We start from the raw sequence: 22,695 nt of genomic DNA, 5'->3' as shown, positions 1-22,695 counted from the left end.
ACAAAAAGCACACTGGAAGCTTAATGAAAATAATAAACATATATACTACAAACATAATGTTACATTACAATCAATAAAAATACTGTTACATTTTTTTTCCTTAAACAGTTTGTGTGATATAAAAGAAACACAAAAAGTTCGTTTCTCTGCCCTGGTGTGGCTACAAAGGCAACTAATGACACTATTCAATGACCAATTATGGAAACAGGTGAGTTTTTATTGACGGCCAACCTGCTTTTTACCTCCAAATATTCAATTCTATGTTTACAGGTGCTTAAAATCAGAAATCCCAATCTCAATGTGCTTAAATTAGGGTAAACTTGTGCTACCTAAGACCCTGTAAAAGGTCATTAAATAGTTGTTATCAGCTTGGCTAACACATGTCCAGGGATTACTGCAGATTAACTTATATATAAAGCATGCTAAGGATTGATTTGTGATACGTTTGTCAGAACATAACTTCTTAGTTCGTCAATTTTTCATGTCTTTAAAACTATTAGGTTCTTTAGGAGAAGTTTTAACTGTTTTGGAAACAGGCATTGGCTGCAGATAGCTTGGTTAAAGCTAGAGATTAATTTGTATGGGTGGTTGGGTGTATCTGTTTTTAACAAAGCCATCTTCTAATTATAAACAACTCTAGATCCTATTGCCAAAAAAGTAACAGGAAAATCTTCATTTGTTTTAGCGTAATATTAACTTACTTGCAATCATAGGCGTCGATTTAGGGGTGACTGGGGTAAAACATCTCCCCTCCTAAAAAAACAGGGATGACAACATATGTATTGACTCAAAAACATTGAAAAAACAATTAAGTATTGCCAGGTTGAAGGTCACAAACTATGACAAGTGCAAGTAATCTCCAGTACAGGCTGATTGTTGAGGTTTCTTATATTTGCTGTATCTTAACTGCAGGAACAACTACTAGTCAAACTAGTCAAACAAATATAGAGGCATTTTTCCAGCCAAAATGCAAGAATGTCGAAGAAGACATTTGGCTATATCTGAAAGCTTTATTTCGTTGTGTTTAACCGAATAAGGGTTATAACTTAGGTCATGCGGTTGCCAAGAAAGCGGAGCAGCTAACGCAACCCCTTTGTGTTTCCAAGATTGTGGTTTTCAAATAAAAACTTTTTGTGTCGCACAAACATCTCGTTTCGACAACATGTTCAGTAGGTAACGGATGTTTCCAAAACCTGGAATGGTCTCCCCAAAAATTTTGCAAATAATTAAAAAATCAATGCCTATGCTTGCAATTATGTTTGTTCAAAATAACCCTGTTTTCTATCCAACTGTGTTCATGTTCTTAAGTAAACCTTTCTAAAATGTCAACTAGTCATCAACCCTGTTTACATGGATGCTTCTAACGGATTTGAATCCGTTTCGTCAATCCACTTCTCTTGTTTTATCCCGCTAAAACAGATTGAATCGTACCGTGCACAACCCGCCCCGAGTAGGTTGTTTGAATCCGTTTCAGGCTTAATCCGCCTTCTTGCAAAGGCATGTTTGCTGTGTTGTCAGGTTAGGTGTTGGTAAAAATAAGTAATTTGTAAGTTTGTTTGGTTTGCATCGGAAAGTATTTTGTAGAAATAGACTTCAGGTGTAAATTTCTGCTTAGACGAAATGTACAGTGGTAAGTATAGTCAGCTTGTTGTCAGGCCCATTGCGGGCAGGTTGACCAACTGGAAAAATGTGAATTTGCCTATCTGTTCACCTCATGTTTATGTACTTACTATATGGTAGTGTCAATTAATATTAGCGGATGTAGAAACTCCATCTGCAAATTCTCTGGTTAGGATTATACATACCATTGCATATAAATGCTTCAACAAATGATATAGTATGACATGTAAATCTTGTTTCAAAACATACATATTTCAAGAAAACTAATTACAACTCAATGCTGGTTTTGCTATGCAGGAAAGAAGTGAGTAAAACTATTTAAACCAAGTTTTGCAGGAATGCAACAACAGCATCCAAATAAGTGGACATTTTTTGATGAAACTATATTCAGATTGATCTGTAATGCAAGTGAGTATGTTGCATGTCATAACTTATACACCACCAACCATAAAGCATGTGTAAAGGCCATTTATAAATGTAAAGTCATTCTGTCGTAACTGTAACAAAATCCATGCTGTACAACAAAAATGTGTGGCTATTTTGTAATGTTACTGAGGCACCACCCAATACCATGTACTGTTAATTTTATCACATTCCACATTTACATCTTATGTTTTATTTTGTAGGACTAACACCTACATAAAAACAAGTGGCTGTTTTAAAATGATACTAAGACACCACCCAATACTATTTACTTTTGACTATATTCACAATCACATGTTAAGTTTTATTTTGTGGGACTAACACCTATATAAAACATGATGCCATTTTGTAATGATACAAAGGCACCCAATACTATGTACTGTTGATTGTATTGACAATCACATGTTGTTGTGTTTGTAGGACAAAATCAACACAAGAACATGATACATTTATGGATTTATTTGGAAACGAAAGTTAACAGGATTCAAGCAGAAAGGCAATGGTGGAGTCCATGAAAAAATAATTATGGAAAGGTGCAGGAACTAAACGAAAAACGTCATATCAGTATTCACACAACAGAACACAAAACAGGGAAAAAATTCATAACTAATATGGTGCCTGTATTTTAACTAAGCACTGTGGTGCTGTATATGTATTCACATTGTTGTGACCTTCTGCTTTTTGACCAGTATTCATTGGTGTAGGTTCAGATATGTCTTTGTCAAATGTGTAAAGATTAAAATTCACTACAGACTTGATCAAACATTGAACCAGGATATTGTAAATTTTCTAAAAATTAATTGTACTTTACTGAGTAAAATGAGCACTGAAAACAGTTAATCTGTCTCAGCAAGTTTATTTCTAAAGGTGTGTTGTACCTGACATGGCAGTAATATCATCATAATCCTTATGGTGCCAAAAGATTTGCAACCAAAATTACATGTTTTATCTGCGGTGATTTAAAAATTCACTCAAAGAATTAATGAAACTAAACATTTACCTGAAGAAAATAGTATTATTTTTCTTTGTTGTTGCAACTTTGCTTCACTTTTTTATGACCTGAGTTTGAACATGTTCCATTTTAATACAATTTGCAAGGAAGATTTGTGGTAATATATAAATGCACAGTCACAAATACCGACAAAGCTGCATTACCTACAATGTATTTGCAGAAAATGCTTGGTGGATTTTCAGTATCAAACATGATGTATTGGCTTTCTCCCCTACCATGTTTAATGTCATCATGCCTTTTATCCATCAAACTTGCTAAACACAGCTTTCCAGTGAATTACTCAGAGTTTAACTTTATAACCAAAGGAAACCCAAGCAAATTCTGAAATTTCAACTACAGTTTAAAAAAGAAACAGCTGTTGCCAATTTAGTTGTTAAAGCACACTACTTTTAGTTGATAAAGTACACTACTTAAAAACTGCTTTCGGGACTTGTAGTATATATTCAATAAAGCAAAGTTACCATCATAAATATATGATGAAAACGTAAAGTCATACTGATAATAAAACAGTAGTTTAGATTTTTTATAATAATAATAACTAACAGTTGGTATTGGTTTTGTGTTGCAACTCTTAATTGCTTGTTATGTGTATGCATGTGCAAAGTTGTTGAACATTTATGTTGATATGTTAATGTGGGACATCTTGTATTTGACCTAAATGTATTGTAGACAATAAAGGAATATATGTAATGCTTCCAACAGGATTTAACTCTGTACACTGTTGTTTTGTTACTTTGTAGAAATTCAAAGATAACAAGCTGATCAGCATTCAAAGGTAAACATACTTTCTTTGTGTTATGCCGTTTATTCCACTACTTTTTTTTAAATAGTTCCAAGGGTTATCGTTTTGTAGCAAAATCATTGTCTCACATTTTGTAGGTAATTATTGTCTCACATTTTTCATGAGAACAAGCTTTGGTTTGTTACATCACAAGAAATTTTCTGATTATTATTTATCAGAATTTTGTACAAACAGCACAAATTGGCAACAAAGTTGCTAATTTATGCTTCTCCAGCCGAAGTAACGTTGTTATAAAGCTCATTTGCTGCAATAGAGATGCTTCCTCCCTCTTTGATTGTCAAAAATAAACGAAATCACTCTTGCTTAACAAGGTCAGCGCTTACACCACCACACAGAAAGTGATGTCACTCCTAAAAACTGTTTTCAATGTGTGATGCAATCGCCAACATCCATTTCAATGTGTGATGCAATCGCCAACATCCATTCATGGAACACACATTGCATATACATTTATAACATTGTTTTTGAAGTAGGAGCAAAGTCCTTTTCCATGCAATCCATGTACTTTTTTTTTCTTTTTTCAGTCTAACGCTGGTTTGTTCAATGCCTTTGGTCAAGCAAGGGTGCTTCACACTTAATTAAATTTAAATGCATATTAGTTATTATGTGTCCCCTTCCCTGAAGGGGGCACATATTGATTTTACTCAAATTTGTTTTTTCAAAAACTTCACACTTAATTAAATTTAAATGCATGTTAGTTATTATGTGTCCCCATCCCTGAAGGGGGCACATATTGATTTTACTCAAATTTGTTTTTTCCTTTTATTTTCCAAACTTTGTCAGACTCGTTTTTCCATCAAATGTTTGATAGATTTGGATGAAACGCAGATGGTAGATATAGTTACGTAGATGTGCATCCCACTTTGTTTGTGTTGATAACCCCGGTATTTACGCTGTTCGCCCCCAAAAATGTTTTTTCCCTTCCAAAGTTTGTCCGACTCATTTTGCCATCAAATGTTTAATGGATTTGGATGAAACTTACACAGACGGTAGATATAGTTATATAGATGTGCATCCCACTTTGTTTGTGTTGATAGCCTCCATATTTATCACGCTAGCCCCCTAAAATTTCTGTTTTTTTCTGTTATGCAATAGTGTTTTAAGGGCAACGAGTTGTATGTGTTGGTGGGTTGCTTGGTGGACATTTTTGCGCCATGGTAGTTAGGGAGTTGTTAAAAGCCCTATGACGTCAGAAGCATTAACAGTTGTTGCTCGAAACACCTCTAGTGGTCAAAGTTTTAAACATTGGCGGATTGGGCTGAAATTTTGCAGTACTATTGTTTGAGTCATTGTGGTTTAATATTTTTTAGTTTGTGTGTCGAACCCCATTAGTTACCATACTAGCCCCCAAAAATGGATCAGTTTTTTAAACAGTGTCGGAATTGGCTGAATTTGGACAGCTCATAGAAATTACCATTTATAGGAGCTGGTTGTTGTATTCAACCATGTAGCCCCAATTTCACCCCACTAGCCCCCTAAAATGGGTGAGTTTATTAAAGGTCCATTTACCCCACCAGCCAGCTAACATAAGTGAATTTAAAAAAAAATGTCGGGATTAAATGAAATTTGCAAAGTTGTAGCTTGTAGAATTTGCTATTCATAGGTGTCCATTTTTTTGTTTTACCCTATTATACTATTTACTCCTTTTCTTCAAACAATAATGTTAAAAAGGACATACTTAAAACAATATCTTGGGTGAATCTGATTTGTATAGTTTGTACTCTACATAGTATTTTTATTTACGCCCAGTGCTGATCACTGTTTTTGCCTTACAACATCCGACTTTCTCATGGTTATCTCTTGAAATGCATTATTTTCAACTTTGCATGTGTGGGGACCCATGAGTTTCTGCCTGCTGGAGGACTAAGGTTATAAAAGATGGTGACTAATATAGGACCCAATATAAAATAAGCATAGGAAATATATTAATGTTTAAAAATAGGTTATAGTGTATGTGCAATGACAATATGTGGTAAGCCACCCTTCTAGTCATAGGCGCCGAGTTTTGCAAAAATGCAAGGTGGCGGACGTAAAGTATGACATCATTTTTATGTGACGTCACTAATGCGTGCAGCCACATGAGTTTAAACTCAAAGCCCAACAAACTTTCCATAGAATGTGCCATTTTTCAAAATCATAAAATACATTTTTGAAATAGTATTTATGTTGGAACACTTTGCACTGTAACGTTCAAAGGTTCAGCAGCATTTAAAAAATGTTTTATCACGTTGTTGTTGCTCTATATCACCTAAAATAACCATTTATTACAGCACAATCGAATTGTACACAATAATGGCCAAACATTCACTGCCAACAATTGTGTGTTTGGGGTCATAAACAAGGCACTAATCAAAACAGGTTGCAGTTTTTTGTTGCTTTTTGCCAACACACTTGTTTGAAAGCAAAATCGCTCATGATTTTTCTCAGATTTTACGATGTTTTGTATGATACTGCTACAAACAAACCAAAATATCCACAGTGGCCGCCACCGTGCTTTACAAACCCAAGGTGTCAGCGCCACCGCCAACTCGGCGCCTATGCTTCTAGTTATCCCAAAGTTTGAACTCGGTCTACACAGCGATTCACCCCACACTCAATTCATGATCCAGGAGTTTCATACTGTGTTAGTTGGTGCATTGTAAAGTATTTTAAAAATTTTGGTTGGATTCACCCCTTAATCCCGAAATATTCATTTTTAGTTTTATTAGTCCTTTAGGTCAGAAATAAAATTTTAGCCTGGTTGACTCAGTGGTCCTAAGGGAGTGATTTACTGGTGTAGAACTATGTCAGTTTAATGCAGAATGGAAAGACTCTGCTTAATGCAGAATGAAAAGAACTGCTTAACGCATAAACGGACATTTCACTAGGCAATTCTTTTTGGTGACTAGAAATCATCTCTTTGAGCAGCAATGCTATTCAGTTTTATTAAAAAAGCACACACAATTTCAGTTTAGGAAAATGTTTTATACCTTACACATGATTTAAGCTCAAAGCACATTACATCAGTTTCATATATTCTCCAAAAGCAGCGATAAATGGTCATAAGTCAGTTATTGTCAGCTTGGCTGTCCTACGATGAGAGGTTACTCAAGGTGAACTTGTAGGCATCTCATAACACAGTTAAAAACGATTCTTTTGCCTTTATTAGTGCTCATTAACCTTTTTAGTGGCACAGAACCCCTAAGGTATTTTGTCAAATTTTGCTGAACCCCAGAAAGAATAATCTTTATACAGGCAAAATAAATAGGCTACATGAAAAACAAGCATTTTTAACCAGTATCATAGCCAGAGGGACCATAGGGGCTGGGGGTTTCCCATTATAACGTAAAAAGACTTGTTGAGAGTTATAGCATAACATTAATTGTATAGTATACACATGTTAGTTAAATAAATTGGCAAAAAATGAAATTAGAAAATAATTATTAAAAAGATGCATGTTTTTTAGTTCTCTGTGGATAGCGATAGAACAAGAAATGGCAAGATTTTTATTAAATATTAAAGTAAACATTAGCAGTCATTAGAGAAATGACCTCTTACGCCCAGTATAAGTACATCTAGTGTTACTCGGGAAATACAAACAACAGACAACCTTGGGTTAGTTTTTCAACAACTTGTTGAAAGTTACAAAACATTTGGCACCCCCCAAATTTTCTGTCGCCTACGCCACTGTTTATAATCAACACACCCAAAGCATGTAATAGAAGTTGACTTCAATAAAACGCTTCACTGGTATGAATTGCAACATGTTAGTTAGATTGTTTATTTCTGTAATCACCTCACAATTCGGCCACCAAGTAGCAAGGCTGGGTTTATTATGTCACAATTGATCAATGGTGTACACAAGGTTAGTAGATTGTAACTAGATTGTACAGGCGAGCGTTGCTGGTCCCAACAATGATATGTTTCCAAAGATGCAAGAAAAAGTCATTAAACATTCAGTGTCAACTTTTACAAAGTAACAACTTTAGTAATAGATCAAAACCATCAACAGCATGTCTTAAACTGAGGATCACTGTTTGCCTTTTTAACTATAATACACTAAAACCAATGGACTATAAAATCCATGGTTAAACAAAATCAGTCGGTTTTAAATGAAGGAATATATATTTCAGCAATGTGGCATCATCAGTTCCTGTAATCGAAATTGATACAAGTTGATATAAAAAATGATGACTAAAACAAACACGCTAAAATAAATAAAAGCAGTGAAACACTGAAACAAGATATTACTTCTTCAAACTGTCAACGCTATCTGAACCAACCTCAAACCCAAACAGAACAAGCTAAACTGCGGGCATTAAATCAAGGGGGAAATGTTAAAATAAAGATAAGAAAAGTAGGGCAGGCACTCGCATGCAGGGATATACCAACGGCGGTGGGTGCCGATGGGTTCCTAACGTATTCAAGGCAGGACCAATTTTTGAATATTTATTTTGGTGTCCACTATTTTTTGCCTTTTGGCCTCGCACAAGTCTAAATTTTCTTTTATAGGTCTTTCAACAAAGGTAACGCAGAAACATGTGGCCATGTTAGGTTTCTGTTTTAAAATTTCAATGTGGTTGCTGGCGTAATGTCGTAATAAAGCTGCTTTGTCATTTTTTTCCTCAAAAAATTGAAATTTTTCCACACGGCTCTGTGTCCGCGCCACCATACAGCAAATGGGTTCTTTGTTTGGCCAACATAGCATGCATTGCATTTTATGCATGTAGCCACATAAATACCGAAGCCGCGGCAACAAGGATTTGTTTGAGACGCATTGCTCCACGGGTGTGTTAATTTTTTTGAGGAAAAAAAAACAAAAACGCCAAAGATAGAGTTGGAGATAATGGCAGTCAACCTGTAGTTGCTGCAACCCAAATTTGCTGAAGGTTTTTAGTCGAACGCATTCCAACAAAGTCTTGAGAGCAATTTTTAGAACCCCAGTCAAAATTGATGTTCGGGAAAATTCCACTGGCCCAAAAACGTCAACACGTTCCGAAAACAATTTCTGAATATTGCTTAGTAAACTGTTGTCCACGGATGTGTCATTGCTCCACGGGTGTGTTAAAAAATGTTAGTAATCCTCCCAGTGTAGCTGGCCGTTGATAAACCACGCAAGCATTGGGTTGCAGGTTCCTTTCTTTCGTCCTAAATACATAGGCTATGACTAAATCTTGCATTATGTTACGCAACGACAACTTTGGTGAACAAAAAGCTTGTAAATATCTGTTGCATTTACTACGATCTTTTGTTACCGGTCCGTGGATTTTTTATTTATTTATTTTTTACCGGTTCCACGGTGCAGAAAGGTTGGGAACCACTGGTATAGTAAATCGACAAAGAGGGCACACAATATATAAAATGGACATATATAGGAAAGCCAATTTTTTAGTTAATAATTGGTTTTGTTACTCTGCTGCTGTCATATATAATAGTCAATAAATTGACAATTTTAGATTGACCTGTCAGCATTATGGAGATTATGCTGAAACACAAAGACATCACAAACACATTTTGTTGTCCTACTGCAAAGAAATGGAATCAGAGATTAAACACTTGCGACAGTTCCTTGTTACATCTGAAGAAAGAGAAGCAAATGTACAGAAGAAATTAAGATACTACAGGCAAGCAAGTCAAATATATACTGTTTGAAATTAAAATTTACAGCATGATGGTTTGAAATTGGAAATTTATATCAAGATGTTGTTATTTTAGGTATTTGTAATAAAAAATATTTTTGTAATAGAAAATGGCAGGTCGCAAATAAACCGTTTCGTCATAAATCTTAACAAGACTGCAGCACACAATGCCATGTGTGGACTGCAGCACACAATGTCATGTAACTTTCTCAGGCACTGGGTCAAACCCTTGTTTTTTTAGATTGTTTGCAGCATTTTTTTTCTAAAAAAGGCCACATCTTATGAATTTGGAGTCAGTTAGCAATACCTTGCTTTTATTCATGTTTACCTAAAAAACAAGAAAACCACATGGCCTCAAATATAAAAACTTGACTGGTATGCTGTTAATTATATTAAAACCTTAACTGTTTATTGTCGAAAAGATTGGTAGAACAAAACTGCAATTACTTAAGGCAACTCTTTATTGACATTACTTCAGGTCGTAAAAATGTTGCAACTTTGTGTTTCTAAATAATCTTTGTAAAAAAATGACACAGTAGTATGCAAAAATTGCATAGTTAACAGCAACATTGGGCATAAAAATATACAACATCATTATTTATTCCACACATAATACACATTTTATTTGTGCATGACAATTCATGGTGCCATTACAATTCATGGTGCCATTACAATTGTGTTTTTTATCCTTTTTTGCCCTATCAGCACATCTGAATATCCCCTGTATGTTTCAAAACAAAAACTATAAACTAAAACAGCCTAAAACTTACCAAAGGACTTAACAGAAGTGGAAAAGCAAAGTAAAGCAGCCTATATCAGAATTATAGCAACTTAAAGTTGTATGCATTTAGTGAGTACTATAAATTATAAAATATTCTATTGAAGTACTTAATTTTTACTCAATAGTTGTGCAGACAGTTTTGTTTTATGGCTGGATTGCAACAACGTAATGTAAAAATTAAGATAGCTTCCTAAAAAGGCATCAATAATTACATTTCCCAAAATCTTATGTTTAAGTTTCTATATATACGTGTGCCACCATAGGCGCCGAGTTTTACAAAAATGCAAGATGGTGAATGTAAAATTAAACTGAAATTATTGTGATGTCACTAAAGTGAGGAACAACAAAAACCTCTAAACCGCAATCACTGAGACAACAATTTTTTGTTGGAAATAATGGTCATTGATTTATTTGCAAACAATTTTGCTTTTGGTGTCATAAAAAACACGGCACTAGTCAAGGTGGGGAACCTGCGGCCCAGAGGCCACATGCAGCCTTTTAGGGCACTAAGTGTGATGCCAAAATACATTTTAAAATCTTGATACTGCTGCACCCGTTAAAGAAAAATAAGTTAAAATATATTTTCGGAGGATTTTTTCATATCTTCCATTACTATTTAAAAAGTTCTAGGGCAGCGGTGTTCACACTAGAGCCAATGGTCCCATAGTGGTTCACAACGCAATTTCTATGAGACTACCAAGAGGTATGGCTCTACAATTTTACTTGTGTATCAAAGAAAACAATTGTTTGCACATAATACAATGTCTAAGACTTGTCTGTGATGTCTCAAGCTGCCCTTAGATCATTGATATGTGTGAACAAGCACATCTACAAGTGAAATAAATCCTAAATGTTGTAGTGTAGGTGGAAATATAGTGAGAAGTTTATTTACCTTTATTCAGCTTAGACCGTAATTCCCACCACTCTGCAAGAGAAAATTACACAATGACCATTTCGTAAATCAAAAAGTTTGAACACCACTGTCCTAGGCCTAGGAAATAGTCTATGCCAGTGCTTTTCAACCGGGTGTATTGTACACCCCAGGGTGTACCATAATTTTTAAAGGGTGTACCACTTTGATGGGGTGTACTGGGGTGTACCAGATACAAAATATAATATACCCATGACTAGGTATCACAATAGGCAGGTTTCAGTTTAACAGACTGACTGGAGTGTACAATATATGGCACAACATGCATATCAATTAGTGTACGTAGATTTTGAGATACAAAACTCTATTTGTGACGTCATAGTTTAACATTTCATTTCATAATCGATGTTAATGGTAGTTCATTTTGAAGTAGAAAGTGGATTATGGCTTGTTGGTATTTTGCTCATCATTATTTCTGTTAGGACCACAGAATCAGTGTGTTACAGGGTTGAACATTTTTTTCACTGGGGTGTACAAATTTTGAGTGAACGTTAAAAGGGTGTACCGCTTCAAAAAAGGTTGACAAGCACTGGTCTATGCGGCCCACACAAGTGTCGATAAAACGTTGAGTGGCCTTATGAACAAAAAGCTTCCCCACCCCTGCACCAGCTAAAGGTTGCAATTTTAAGGCACATTTTAATGCCATGTCACCAGAAAGTTTTTTCAAAAGGAAAATCTTTTTCCCTTTTTCAAAATTTTACAATTTTTTGTACAAAACTTTACAAACTGCCCTAAATATATACGGTGGCAACACCAGGCTCAGAAAACCTGAGATAGTTGTGCCTCCGCCACTTACTCGTCACCTATGTGTGCTACTATACTATCAGCAAGAAGAAAATGAAGTTTTGAATGTAGTACAATAATAAAACATGATTTTTAATTCTGAAAAACAGATCAGCAAATCTTCAAAGCCAAAGCAGAATAAGTAAATTGCATTTTAAAACATTTGCTCATGTTCTCGTTACTGCACAACTTAAAGCAAAAAGTTTGCATGATAAGCTTGAGGTATGTAATGAATTTGTTTGTAAAATTTATTTTTGCTAAAATACATAACATGATAATGCTCAAATGGTTTAATAAGTTTTTGATAAGCTTTTTATATTGCATGTCAAAGTGCAAATAGTTTTAGTTCTTATTTCTTCAAGGGATTTTAAACAAAGTTGCTTGTGTTTTAATCCCTGCAGGTCAAGGTTCTGTAAACCATGATATGGGGTTCTCTGAACTGCAGAACCTTGGGATTGCAATGCTCACAGGAGTTTTGTGAACTGTAAGGTTCCACAGGGGTTTTAGAAAAAGTATAACAACCCACCTAAGCAACATGACAATGTGTTATGAATTTTATCAAAGTCAGCTATAATTATGTGCTTAGGATGTTAAAAATAATATCTTCAGAAGATTTGATCAAATGCCTTGGGCCCTATATTAGATCAGGGGTACCCAACCTTTTATGCCTCAAAATAGATTTTTGAGGTAGTAGAACTCTCAGAATCTACCATTCTAATACAAATTAGCAACTTAATGCATGACAATGTGTTCATTACCAAATAATAATATGCATTCTTCTGAGCCTTGTTTTAGGTTTTTATCATGGTTTGTTTATGATTTTTTTACAGTGCAACTAGCGCAGTGTTTCTTAACCTGGGGGTTGCAACCCCAAAAGGAGTTGCTAAGCATTTTTGAAGGGGTCACAAAGACACAACCCAACTCGGGATGATTTTACCCGTATCATCAAAACTTTCCCTGTGACTTCTGTTTGTTATAGTAACTGACATGACAGTTTGATTTAGAATTGTCACAACAGGATTTGCGATTATATACTTCTGTATGATTGTGTTTTTTAGCTTTTTTGACATAAAACGCATGAAATGGTTTAAAGGTTTTTGGTTACATGAGCCATAACCACAACTTTGAGGGTTTTTCTATGCGACATTTGTTAGTAAATGTAAGAACACATTCTGGTGGGGATTGTTTGTGTGAGAAAGCATCTACAGAGGGTCGCAGAGTAAAAAGGGTTGAGAAACACTAAACTAGCGCCATTTTTATGGGTCCCCTTTGTCACAAATATTCTAGACCGCCCCATGATAATATCCCACGACCCAATTTCCACACATCACGGGTAATCTCGGTACGTCTAGACTCTAGAGTCTTTCGTTGCAGGCGCTATTGTGTTGTCATTGTTGTAGTGTCCCAGTTTTATCGCTTTGCCGTTGCCCGTTGCAGTGTCCATTGTTTTATCTAAAGGAAATCGTCACGGCATGTTAGCGCCTTTTACCCTTTTCATTGTTGCATCAGATATATAAGCGCCCCAATCTAACGATTCAAACAGTGTTGCCAGGTTGCGCTTTTGTCGCCGAATTGGGCTACTTTGGACGTCGAGTTGCAGGCTTTTTTCATGAGTTGCGGGTTGCGCCTTTTTGGGTGGGTTTGTGAATGGCGTTTTCTGCCGTGTGACGAGTAATGATTGCATTATTATTGTGACGTTAAAAACCTTGTAAGTTCAATTTTGACAAAAGAACTAATGAAACTGCCCAGAGCGTCGGAGATTTAACATCCTGCTGGGCAAAAGAATGCTTTCAGCCCACGCAATGCAACGTTCACTTTTCAAACAAAGAAATTTAATAAACGCCTCCATTGTTACCACGTAATAAGAATTGTCTCTTGGCAAAAAATATTATTTTATGTTTTAAAGGTCATCTTACTTTGTTATTAATGCGAAACATGTTTGTTTTAAAGTGGAGATTGAAAAATTAAAAAAAAAACAGCATGAAAAGTGGGTAAACAGAGCGTGTTCAATAAAGTGTTACTGGAAACAGTTCAAATTCAATTTTAAAATGAAAAAAAAAATCTGATCAGGAGAAACCTGAATAATTATCACACAAATAAGTGAAAGTAGTGAAAATCAATTGCATTTGAGGTATTTGTAAAATTGGGCCTCTTTTGGGCTACTTTTGATTGGTAAAGTTGCGCTTTTCCGCAATTTGACCTGGCAACACTGGATCAAGATAAGAGAGAAGAAGATAGAGATAACTGCGAAGTACTGCTGGATTGTTTTTTGTTTTTGTTTTGATTACGTGTGGTTGGACGTGAATAAATGTAAAAGGGAAGGTTTGCTGCCGATCAGAGTACACGTGCGTTAGCTGCTAAGGAACTTCCGATAGTCAGTCCCAATCTTTTGCGTACCCGTGAAAACGGGAACGTGACACCCTTCCCTTCAGGGAACACACATATATTACATAATGTCTTGTCCGTTTTTTTTTTCGTTTTTCTGTCTAACGATGGTTTGTTATACACATTTGGTCAAGAAAGAGTACTTTAAATTTATTCAAATTTGGACAGATGTTATTTATTTATCCATATTTGATCCTCCTGAAGTTTGACCCCGAATGACCCAAGGGTTCACCCACAGGCCCCCAAAAAGTAAAAATTAAAAAAAAGGCTGTACTGACCAAAGTACATGATCTAGGAGTTTTATACTTTGTTGTTTGGTGCAATGTAAGGTATTCTAAAGAATTTTCTAACTCTTAATTTGATTCACCCATTTTTCAACCCTTTAACCCCCAAATAATCGGTTTTAGTTTTTCCAGTCCTTTAGGTCAGAAATGCAGGCCCGTTATATGTGCTACATTTTTGTAAAAAATTGTTTACAGTGGGTTACTCATTTAGTGTTCAAAATTTTGGCTCAATAGCCAAATGGTTACCCTTACAGCCCATAATATATCTACACTGGAAAGCAATTCATTGATTTACAATTGCGGCGCTTTAATGTATAGTGGGAGATCGCTGCTTGGTGCGTGAATGGCGTTCTACAAGGCAATCTTTTTGATGATTATACATCAGCGCAGTAATGCTATGTGGTTTTATTAACAGGGTTCCCACCCACTTTTGCAAAAGTCCTTGAAAAAGTATGGAATTTGGCGTCGAAAATGCCAGATAAGGATAGGAATTTAAATTACGTAACGTTTGTATATTCGTTGCGAGTATGGTAAATTTGCTACATATACCATAGCATCTTTTCTAGTTTTACTGTGGAAATTGCTCATTTTTTCGATCAAGGTTATGGAAATTCGTTTTTTTTTCTTGAAAAGTTTTGGAAAAGTCATGGAATTTTTAAACAACAATTGCGCGGGAACCGTGTATTAAGTTAGCATGCATATTTTCAGTTTTAGCGAAGGTATTATATCTTAGAATATACATGTGTGTGAGGACTCATTAAATATTTTAAGCCAAAATTTATTTTGGTTGACAAGGCCAAAAACGCAATTTGTTTCCAAAAAACAGACAATCACCAGTACAACATAATAATTACAGCTGCAACTATCACTTTGTGACATAACAAAGCACCTTATGGGAATTCTTGGTGTGAACATGTCAACATATCCTAATAATCACGATTGACTGGTTGGGCACCTCTGGTTTAGATCAAATTTAGACAAATCTGGTCAATAAATGTAATGAGTTTTTAGTTTCAGGATGGGGTTGCATATTTATTACTTTACATCAGTGGTTCTCAATCTTATACAGATCGCAAACCACCGAACAACTTTTTCTATCACTGTGTACCACTTAAACCAGTGGTTTGCAACCTACTGTCACGCACGCCTTTTATAAATTTTTGCAAGTCTGCGGACGCCAAACGTAGTTTACCGCAGGTCTTTTTATGTTTCACTTTTCTTGCATTGTACATTATTACGGTTTTAAATCACTTTCATTCACCTTCACAGTCCTATAAATTTTCTGGTATATATTTTACATGAATCAAGTCTATTTATACACTGTGTCAGTAAAGTCAAACACTTTTGTTGTACAAACTGATAATGTGCATTTCCCTGGCCGATCTGAAAGGTAATTAAGTGGTTACTATCTGCTTTGCTACAGTACGGCAGTGGATTATTGCAGGTCATCATCTAATCATTGCAAAACTCAATCAAGAACTAAAAGGGTGGCTTAGCACGTTTTGCCATTGCACATATGCTATAACCTATTTGAAACATCAAAATATTTCCTACACAGGCAGAAACAAATGGGTCCCCACATGCAAACTTAAAAATAGTGCATTTCAAAAGATAACCATCACTAAGTTTGGTGTTGTAAGGTAAAACACAGTGATCAGTACTGGGCTTAAATAATAATGCTATTAGAAGTACAAACTATACAAATTCGATTTAATTCAGACATTTGTAGATCAGTGCTCTTCAACCTTTTTAGAGTCACGGAACCCTTAAGGTATTTTTCAACTTTTGCAGGGCCCCACAAAAAATAATCTTAATACATGTAATACCAGTAGCTAAAAAACAGGCATTTTTAACCAGCGGCATAGCCAGAGTGGCCAAAGGGGCCTGAGGTTTCCCATTATAACGTAAAGAGACTAATTATGGGTCCCCTTTCCTGAAGGGGACACATATTGATTTTACTCGAATTGTTTTGTTTTTTTTTCTTTTTGTTTTTCTTCCCAAAGTTCTTCCGACTCGTTTTTCCATCAAATGTTTGATGGATTTGGCTGAAATTTACACAGATGGTAGATATAGTTATGTAGATGTACATCCCACTTTGTTTTTGTTGCTAACCCCAGTAGTTACCCCGCTAGCCCCCTAAAATTGGTATTTTCCCCCCGAAGTTTGTCCGACTCGTTTTTCCATCAAATGTTTGATGGATTTGGCTGAAATTTACACGGATGGTAGATATAGTTATGTAGATGTGCATCCCACTTTGTTTTTGTTGATAACCCCAGTATTTACCCCGGTCGCCCCCTAAAATGGGTGTTTTTACCCAAAGTTTGTCCGACTCGTTTTTCCATCAAATGTTTGATGGATTTGGCTGAAATTGATGGTAGATACATTCATGTAGATGTGCATCCCACTTTGTTTTTGTTGATAACCCCAGTATTTACCCCGCTAGCCCCCTAAAATTGGTATTTTTCCCCCGAAGTTTGTCCGACTCGTTTTTCCATCAAATGTTTGATGGATTTGGCTGAAATTGATGGTAGATATAGTTATGTAGATGTGCATCCCACTTTGTTTTTGTTGATAACCCTAGTATTTACCCCGGTCTTAAAATGGGTGAGTTTTTTAAACAGTGTCAGAATTGGCTGAAATTTGGATTTCTTGTATAGTATGCCATTTATAGGTGTCGATTGTTGTGTTCAACCCTGTAGTCCTAACATTTACCCCACAAGCCCCCAAAGTGTAAAACGTATTTGTATGTTACTGGGCACCACAAACGAAAGATTTCTTTGGCGCAATAGTGTTACAAGGGCAACCAGTTGTATGTTGCTCGTTGGTGGGTTGCTTGGTGGTCGTTTTTGCGCCATGGCAGTTAGGGGCTTGTTAACAGCCCTATGACGTCAGAAACATTAACAGTTGTTGCTTAAAACACCTCTAGTGGTCGAAATTTTAAACATTGGTGGATTGGGCTGACATTTTGCAGTACTATTGATTGAGTCATTGTGGTTTTTATATATTTTTTAGTTTGTGTGTTGAACCCAATTAGTTACCCTACTAGCCCCCTAAAATGGGTCAGTTTTTTAAAACGTTAAATAGGACATACTTCAAACAATATCTGGGGTGAATCTAATTTTATAGTTTGTATTCTACATAGTATTATTATTTAAGCCCAGTGCCGATCACTGTGTTTTACCTTACAACACCCGACTTTTTCATGGTTATCTCTTGAATTGCATTATTTTCAACTTTGCGTGGGTACCCATGAGTTTTTGCCTGCAGAAACGACTAAAGTTATAAAAGACGGTGACTAATATGGGACCAATACAAAATAAGCATAGGAAATATATTTATGTTTTAAAATAGGTTATAGTGTATATGCAAGGGCAATATGTGCTAAGCCACCCTTCTAGTTTCAAACACTAATTGTAGCATAACAACACTTAACACTAATTGTAGCATAACACTAATTGTATCTTTCTATAGTATACACATGTTAGTTAATTAAATTGGCAGAAATGAAATTGGGAAATAATTATTAAATAGATATGTGGTTTTTCATTAGCTCTCTGTGCATAGCGATAGCTCTGTGCAAGAAATTGCAAGACTTTTCGTAAATATTGAAGTAAACATCACCAGTCATTACAGAAAATACCTCTTACACCCAGTGTTACTCAGAAAATAGGAACAACAGATGATCTTGGATTTGTTATTCAACAACTTTTTAAGTCACAAAATATTTGGCATCCCCCAAAATTTTCTGTTGTCTACGACACCGTTTTTCCCCAACACACCCAAGCACATAATAGAAGTTGCCTTCAATATTCACTGATTCACTGAAACGAATTGCCATGTTACTTGGATTGGTTGTTTCTGTATTTGTCTTGTAATTCGGCCAGAGTAGCAATTAAAGGCTGGGTGTATTACGTTACAATTGATCAATGGTCTACACCAGGGGTGGGCAACATACGGCCCGCGACGGGATTTTGAGCGGCCCGCGGACAGTTTCCAGTCTTACATGATAATGTGGCCCGCGGCCACAGTCTGCCGCAATCCCCCATTACTTGCTTACTACGTCAAATTACAGTTGTAACGCTCCCCAATAGCAAAAAAAATTCCCGCCGTTGTTACCATTGCACCATACGTCCATTGTTACGACATAACTACCAACCTTGTGTGTGTCCTACTTTAACGGTTTTCTTTGTTTCCACACGTATAGCCTAGTTCAGGCAGGGGTGGGGAACCTGCGGCCTTTCAGGGCACTAAGTGCGGCCTTCGATGGCAAAATACATTTTTAAGATGTTGATATAACCGACTGCACCAGGCGCTGAAAAAAATAGACAGAAACGTATTTTTGACTTGATTGCAGATTATTTTTTGATTAGTTCCAGGGCAGCGGTTTTCAAACAAGACCCATGTGGTCCCATAGTGGTACATAAAGCGATTTCCATAGTTAGGACTACCAAAAACTCCAGGTTCAGCAATTTCTAGGTTAAATAAATCCTGAATGTTGTAGTGAAGATGAAAATGTAGTGAGGAATTTTAATTAGCTGGGACCGTAAGTCCTACAAACTACGAGGAAATAGCAAAACGACCATTCTGTAAGTCAAAAAGTTTGAACATCACTGCCCTTGGCCTGGGAAATAGTCTATGCGGCCTACAGGAGTGTCGATAAATCGTTAGGTAGCTTTTATAAACAAAAAGGTTCCCCACCCCTGGTTTAGGTGGTCAAAAATCCGTTTTAAATCACTGGATAAATATGCGATTAATGTAGCGATTCAGGAATCCGGCCCGCCAAGTACTTTATTTTCCCATATCAGGCCCGCCGACTGGAGAAGTTGCCCGCCCCTGGTCTACACCATGGGTTCCCAACTGGGGGTATGAGATTAAACATTGAGGGGTACGAAGATCCTTGGGCCACAGAGCAGCTTTTTAAACAAATTTCACAGTTCAGTTTTATTTTGGAATTGTAAGTGATATAATGCCATTACGGTCTTTGTTTTAAAAAAAAATTATCTACAAATAATTGTTGTTATTTGGTAAAAAGCCTTATTGTCTCATGCCAATGCTTTTTTTACTTACTGCCAGCAATAAACAACAAAGCACAAAGTTAGGAATATAATGCACAGATAAAGGAGGCATTCAATGCAGTCTTGCTGTAAATCTGCTACAAACGGTCTACTATCCACCTCTAGAACTAGAGAAAGTAGGGGTAGTTGGGCCAAAACGGGCATGCGGGGCAAAGCGGACACCTCATTGTTTTCATATTAAATGAACTGTCACTATCAGTTTGCTCTTTCTAGAAGTCTAGAATAGAACTATTTTTAAATACGATGGCCTAATTTTATTCTTGGATAAAATATTTAGTAAAATTATTTTACAAGTTTAAAATACTGATTTAACGTTTAATTATCTATAAAAGCAATTTAATTTTGCAATTTAAATTTAATTTCTATATATCTGAAAATTCCATCATAATTATTGGGGGGGGGGGGGGGGGTACGAAGAATGCTCTGACCTGACAAAGGGGACGAGCAGCAAAAAAGGTTGGGAACCCCTGGTCTACACAAAGTTAACAAGATGGTACAGGCTAGCGTTTTTGTGCACAACAACGATAATATGAATCATATTTAAATTGCTACAACAACCTCGGGAAACTCCTGCGGAACCGTTAAAGTTTAAGGAACCCTTGAGAGAATTGTACGGAACCCCGGTTGAAGAGCCCTGGTGTAGATCAAATGGTGTGTGTAGTACATCGATAAATAGGGTACACAATATATAAAATGGAAATATATAGGAAAGTCACCTTTCTGGTTTATTTTTGACTACGAAACCGGCATCTCTATCGTCTTAATTAAGCTTCATAACAACATTAATTAAGCTAGGGGAGTTTAAATTAGCAACTCTGTTCATAATTTGTGTTGTTTGTGCAGAATTCTGATAATCAGGAAAAACTGTTAATTATGGGTTCCCTTCCATGAACTTTTTATGTCTAACGCTGGTTTGTGAGACGCGTTTGGTCAAGAAAGAGTGCTTCAATTTTTTTTAAATTTAGACAGATGTTAGTTATTAATCCAAATTTGATCCTGAAGTTTGACCCCGAATGACCCAACGGTTCACCAACAGGCCCCCAAACTTTTTTTAAAAAACAGCTGTACTGACTAAAGTACATCATTTAGGAGTTATATGCTTTGTTGTTTGGGGAAATGTAAGGTATTTTAATGAATTTTCTACTTTAAAAAAAGATTTACCCCTTAAACCCCAAAATATTTGTTTCTGTCTAACGCTGGTTTGTTAAACGCGTTTGGTGAAGAAAGAGTGCTTTAAATTTATTCAAATTTGCACAGATGTTAGTTATTAATCCAGATTTGATCCTTCTAAAGTTTGATCCCGAACGACCCAGCGGTTCACCCACAGGCCCCCAAAACGATTTTTTTCAAAAACGGCTGTTTTGACTAAAGTACATAATCAAGGAGTTTGATGGTTTGTTGTTTGGTGCAATGTACGTGTTCTAAAGATTTTTCTAACTGTTTATTGGATTTACCCCTTAAACCCCGAAATAATTGGTTTTAGTTTTAGGTCAGAAATACAAGCCCTAATGTGCTAAAATGTTAAACAATTGTTTGCAGTAGGTTATTCGTTTAGTATTTAAAATTTTGCCTTAATCAGCCAAATAGTTACTTTTACAGTCCATAATATGTGTACACTGTCAGTCAGATAGAAGTCTCAAATAGGTTTACGATTAGGGCGGGTGAATGCAGAGCGTGAGGGCTCAGCTTGGCGTCCGGACAGGTGTTTTACAAGACAGTCGTTTTGGTGATTAGAAATCAGCTGTTTTTGCGCGGCTATGCTTTGTCGTTTGATTAAGTGGTCATGCACATTTTTAGTTGGAAATTGTGTTCAAAAACTGACCTTGAATGACAATATCAAGGTCAAAGCATGAGATTAAATTGAAAGTATTTTTCCTGTTCTTATTTACTGATTTTTTTGTAATTATATGACAATAATGATGCAAAAAGAATATGGACAAAACTTTTAAAGTTGGGTTAATGCCTTTAGAAAGTTTTTCCTTAAGAATCTAAAAATAACCGGAACGTTTGTTTACCGTAAATCCGCACAAAAACAATCATATGTGTAGATCAAATAATGTGTATAGTAAATTGGTAAATAGGATATAGAATATATAAAATGGAAGTATATTAGAAAGCCACCTTTCTAGTTGTGATAAAGCGCTTTACAAATATCAAACTCGGTTAACCATTTTCATCTGTATTTTACAGCTTACCTGATTAAAACATGTGAAATTACTGAAAATAATATTTCCCACTTTTACTCTTTATCTTGTACACTGAGGGTGTCAAACACGCTGCCTGTGAAGTAACTTTTAGAAGTTATGGGTTTTATTCAGGCGGAATAACCTGTCAGACCCAGTGATTTAACATAATACAATCGTTCTCTATTAGTGGCATATACATTGTTTTAATAGTATGATCGAAATAGCCCATCTTTAGAATCAGCAATTGTTGCGTCATTGTATGCCATTTGTTTTTACACAAAGCAATAAAGCACAGTTGGTTCTTTCACTTTGCTACACTTTACATCTGTTGGTTATTGTTTAATGCAGTATTTGTTGCTATGTTAAACTGTAATAAATGTTTCAATAATACATGCTAACTTTTGATTTCATTACAAAAATCATTATCAACTGTTTTAGATTAAACTTCGCTATCAATTAGAAGAAGATTTTCATTGCAAACTGTTGACTCATTTTGCTAATTACAAAGATCTCTGGAAAAGACAAATTTGCTCAAATAACAAACTAGAAGTAGCCAAAGAATCAATAAAAGACCATCAAGCAAGACTTAATATTTATGCCTCACATTGTGTAAGTATGCATTTCTTACTTATAAAGGGCGACATTTTTTCATCTTTAATTTGAATTTAACAGAAGAGGTTTGTCTCACATATTCGCAACAAAATTATGATTGCACTGTACAAAATTATGATTGCACTAACACTGTTACCAATTAACCCAGTGGTTCTCAAACTTATCAAACTATCCGACAGGGTT

At 35.7% G+C, this 22,695-nt stretch overlaps 1 protein-coding gene across 4 annotated transcripts in view; it reads left to right on the top strand.

Annotated features, from left to right (window-relative positions):
• LOC145237525 (uncharacterized) overlaps positions 1 to 22,695 on the top strand; it is an 84,707-nt gene that overhangs the window by 46,527 nt on the left and 15,485 nt on the right. For 2 of the 4 annotated variants that reach the window (XM_080100423.1, XM_080100424.1), the window contains exons 9-13: positions 109 to 208; positions 3,796 to 3,830; positions 9,293 to 9,460; positions 12,081 to 12,192; positions 22,339 to 22,509. In XM_080100423.1, the coding sequence (XP_079956549.1) occupies positions 109 to 208; positions 3,796 to 3,830; positions 9,293 to 9,460; positions 12,081 to 12,192; positions 22,339 to 22,509 (586 nt within the window). Of the gene's footprint in view, positions 1 to 108; positions 209 to 3,795; positions 3,831 to 9,292; positions 9,461 to 12,080; positions 12,193 to 12,371; positions 14,313 to 22,338; positions 22,510 to 22,695 lie in introns of those variants that run through there. The other 2 variants (XM_080100426.1, XM_080100425.1) reach the window with 2 other exon arrangements.

This window comes from Phallusia mammillata, chromosome 7, assembly GCF_965637545.1.
Source record: "Phallusia mammillata chromosome 7, kaPhaMamm4.hap1.1, whole genome shotgun sequence".
NCBI lineage: Eukaryota > Metazoa > Chordata > Ascidiacea > Phlebobranchia > Ascidiidae > Phallusia > Phallusia mammillata.
The sequence above is the reverse complement of the archived record's forward strand: the minus strand, read 5'-3'. Positions and strand labels throughout refer to the sequence as shown.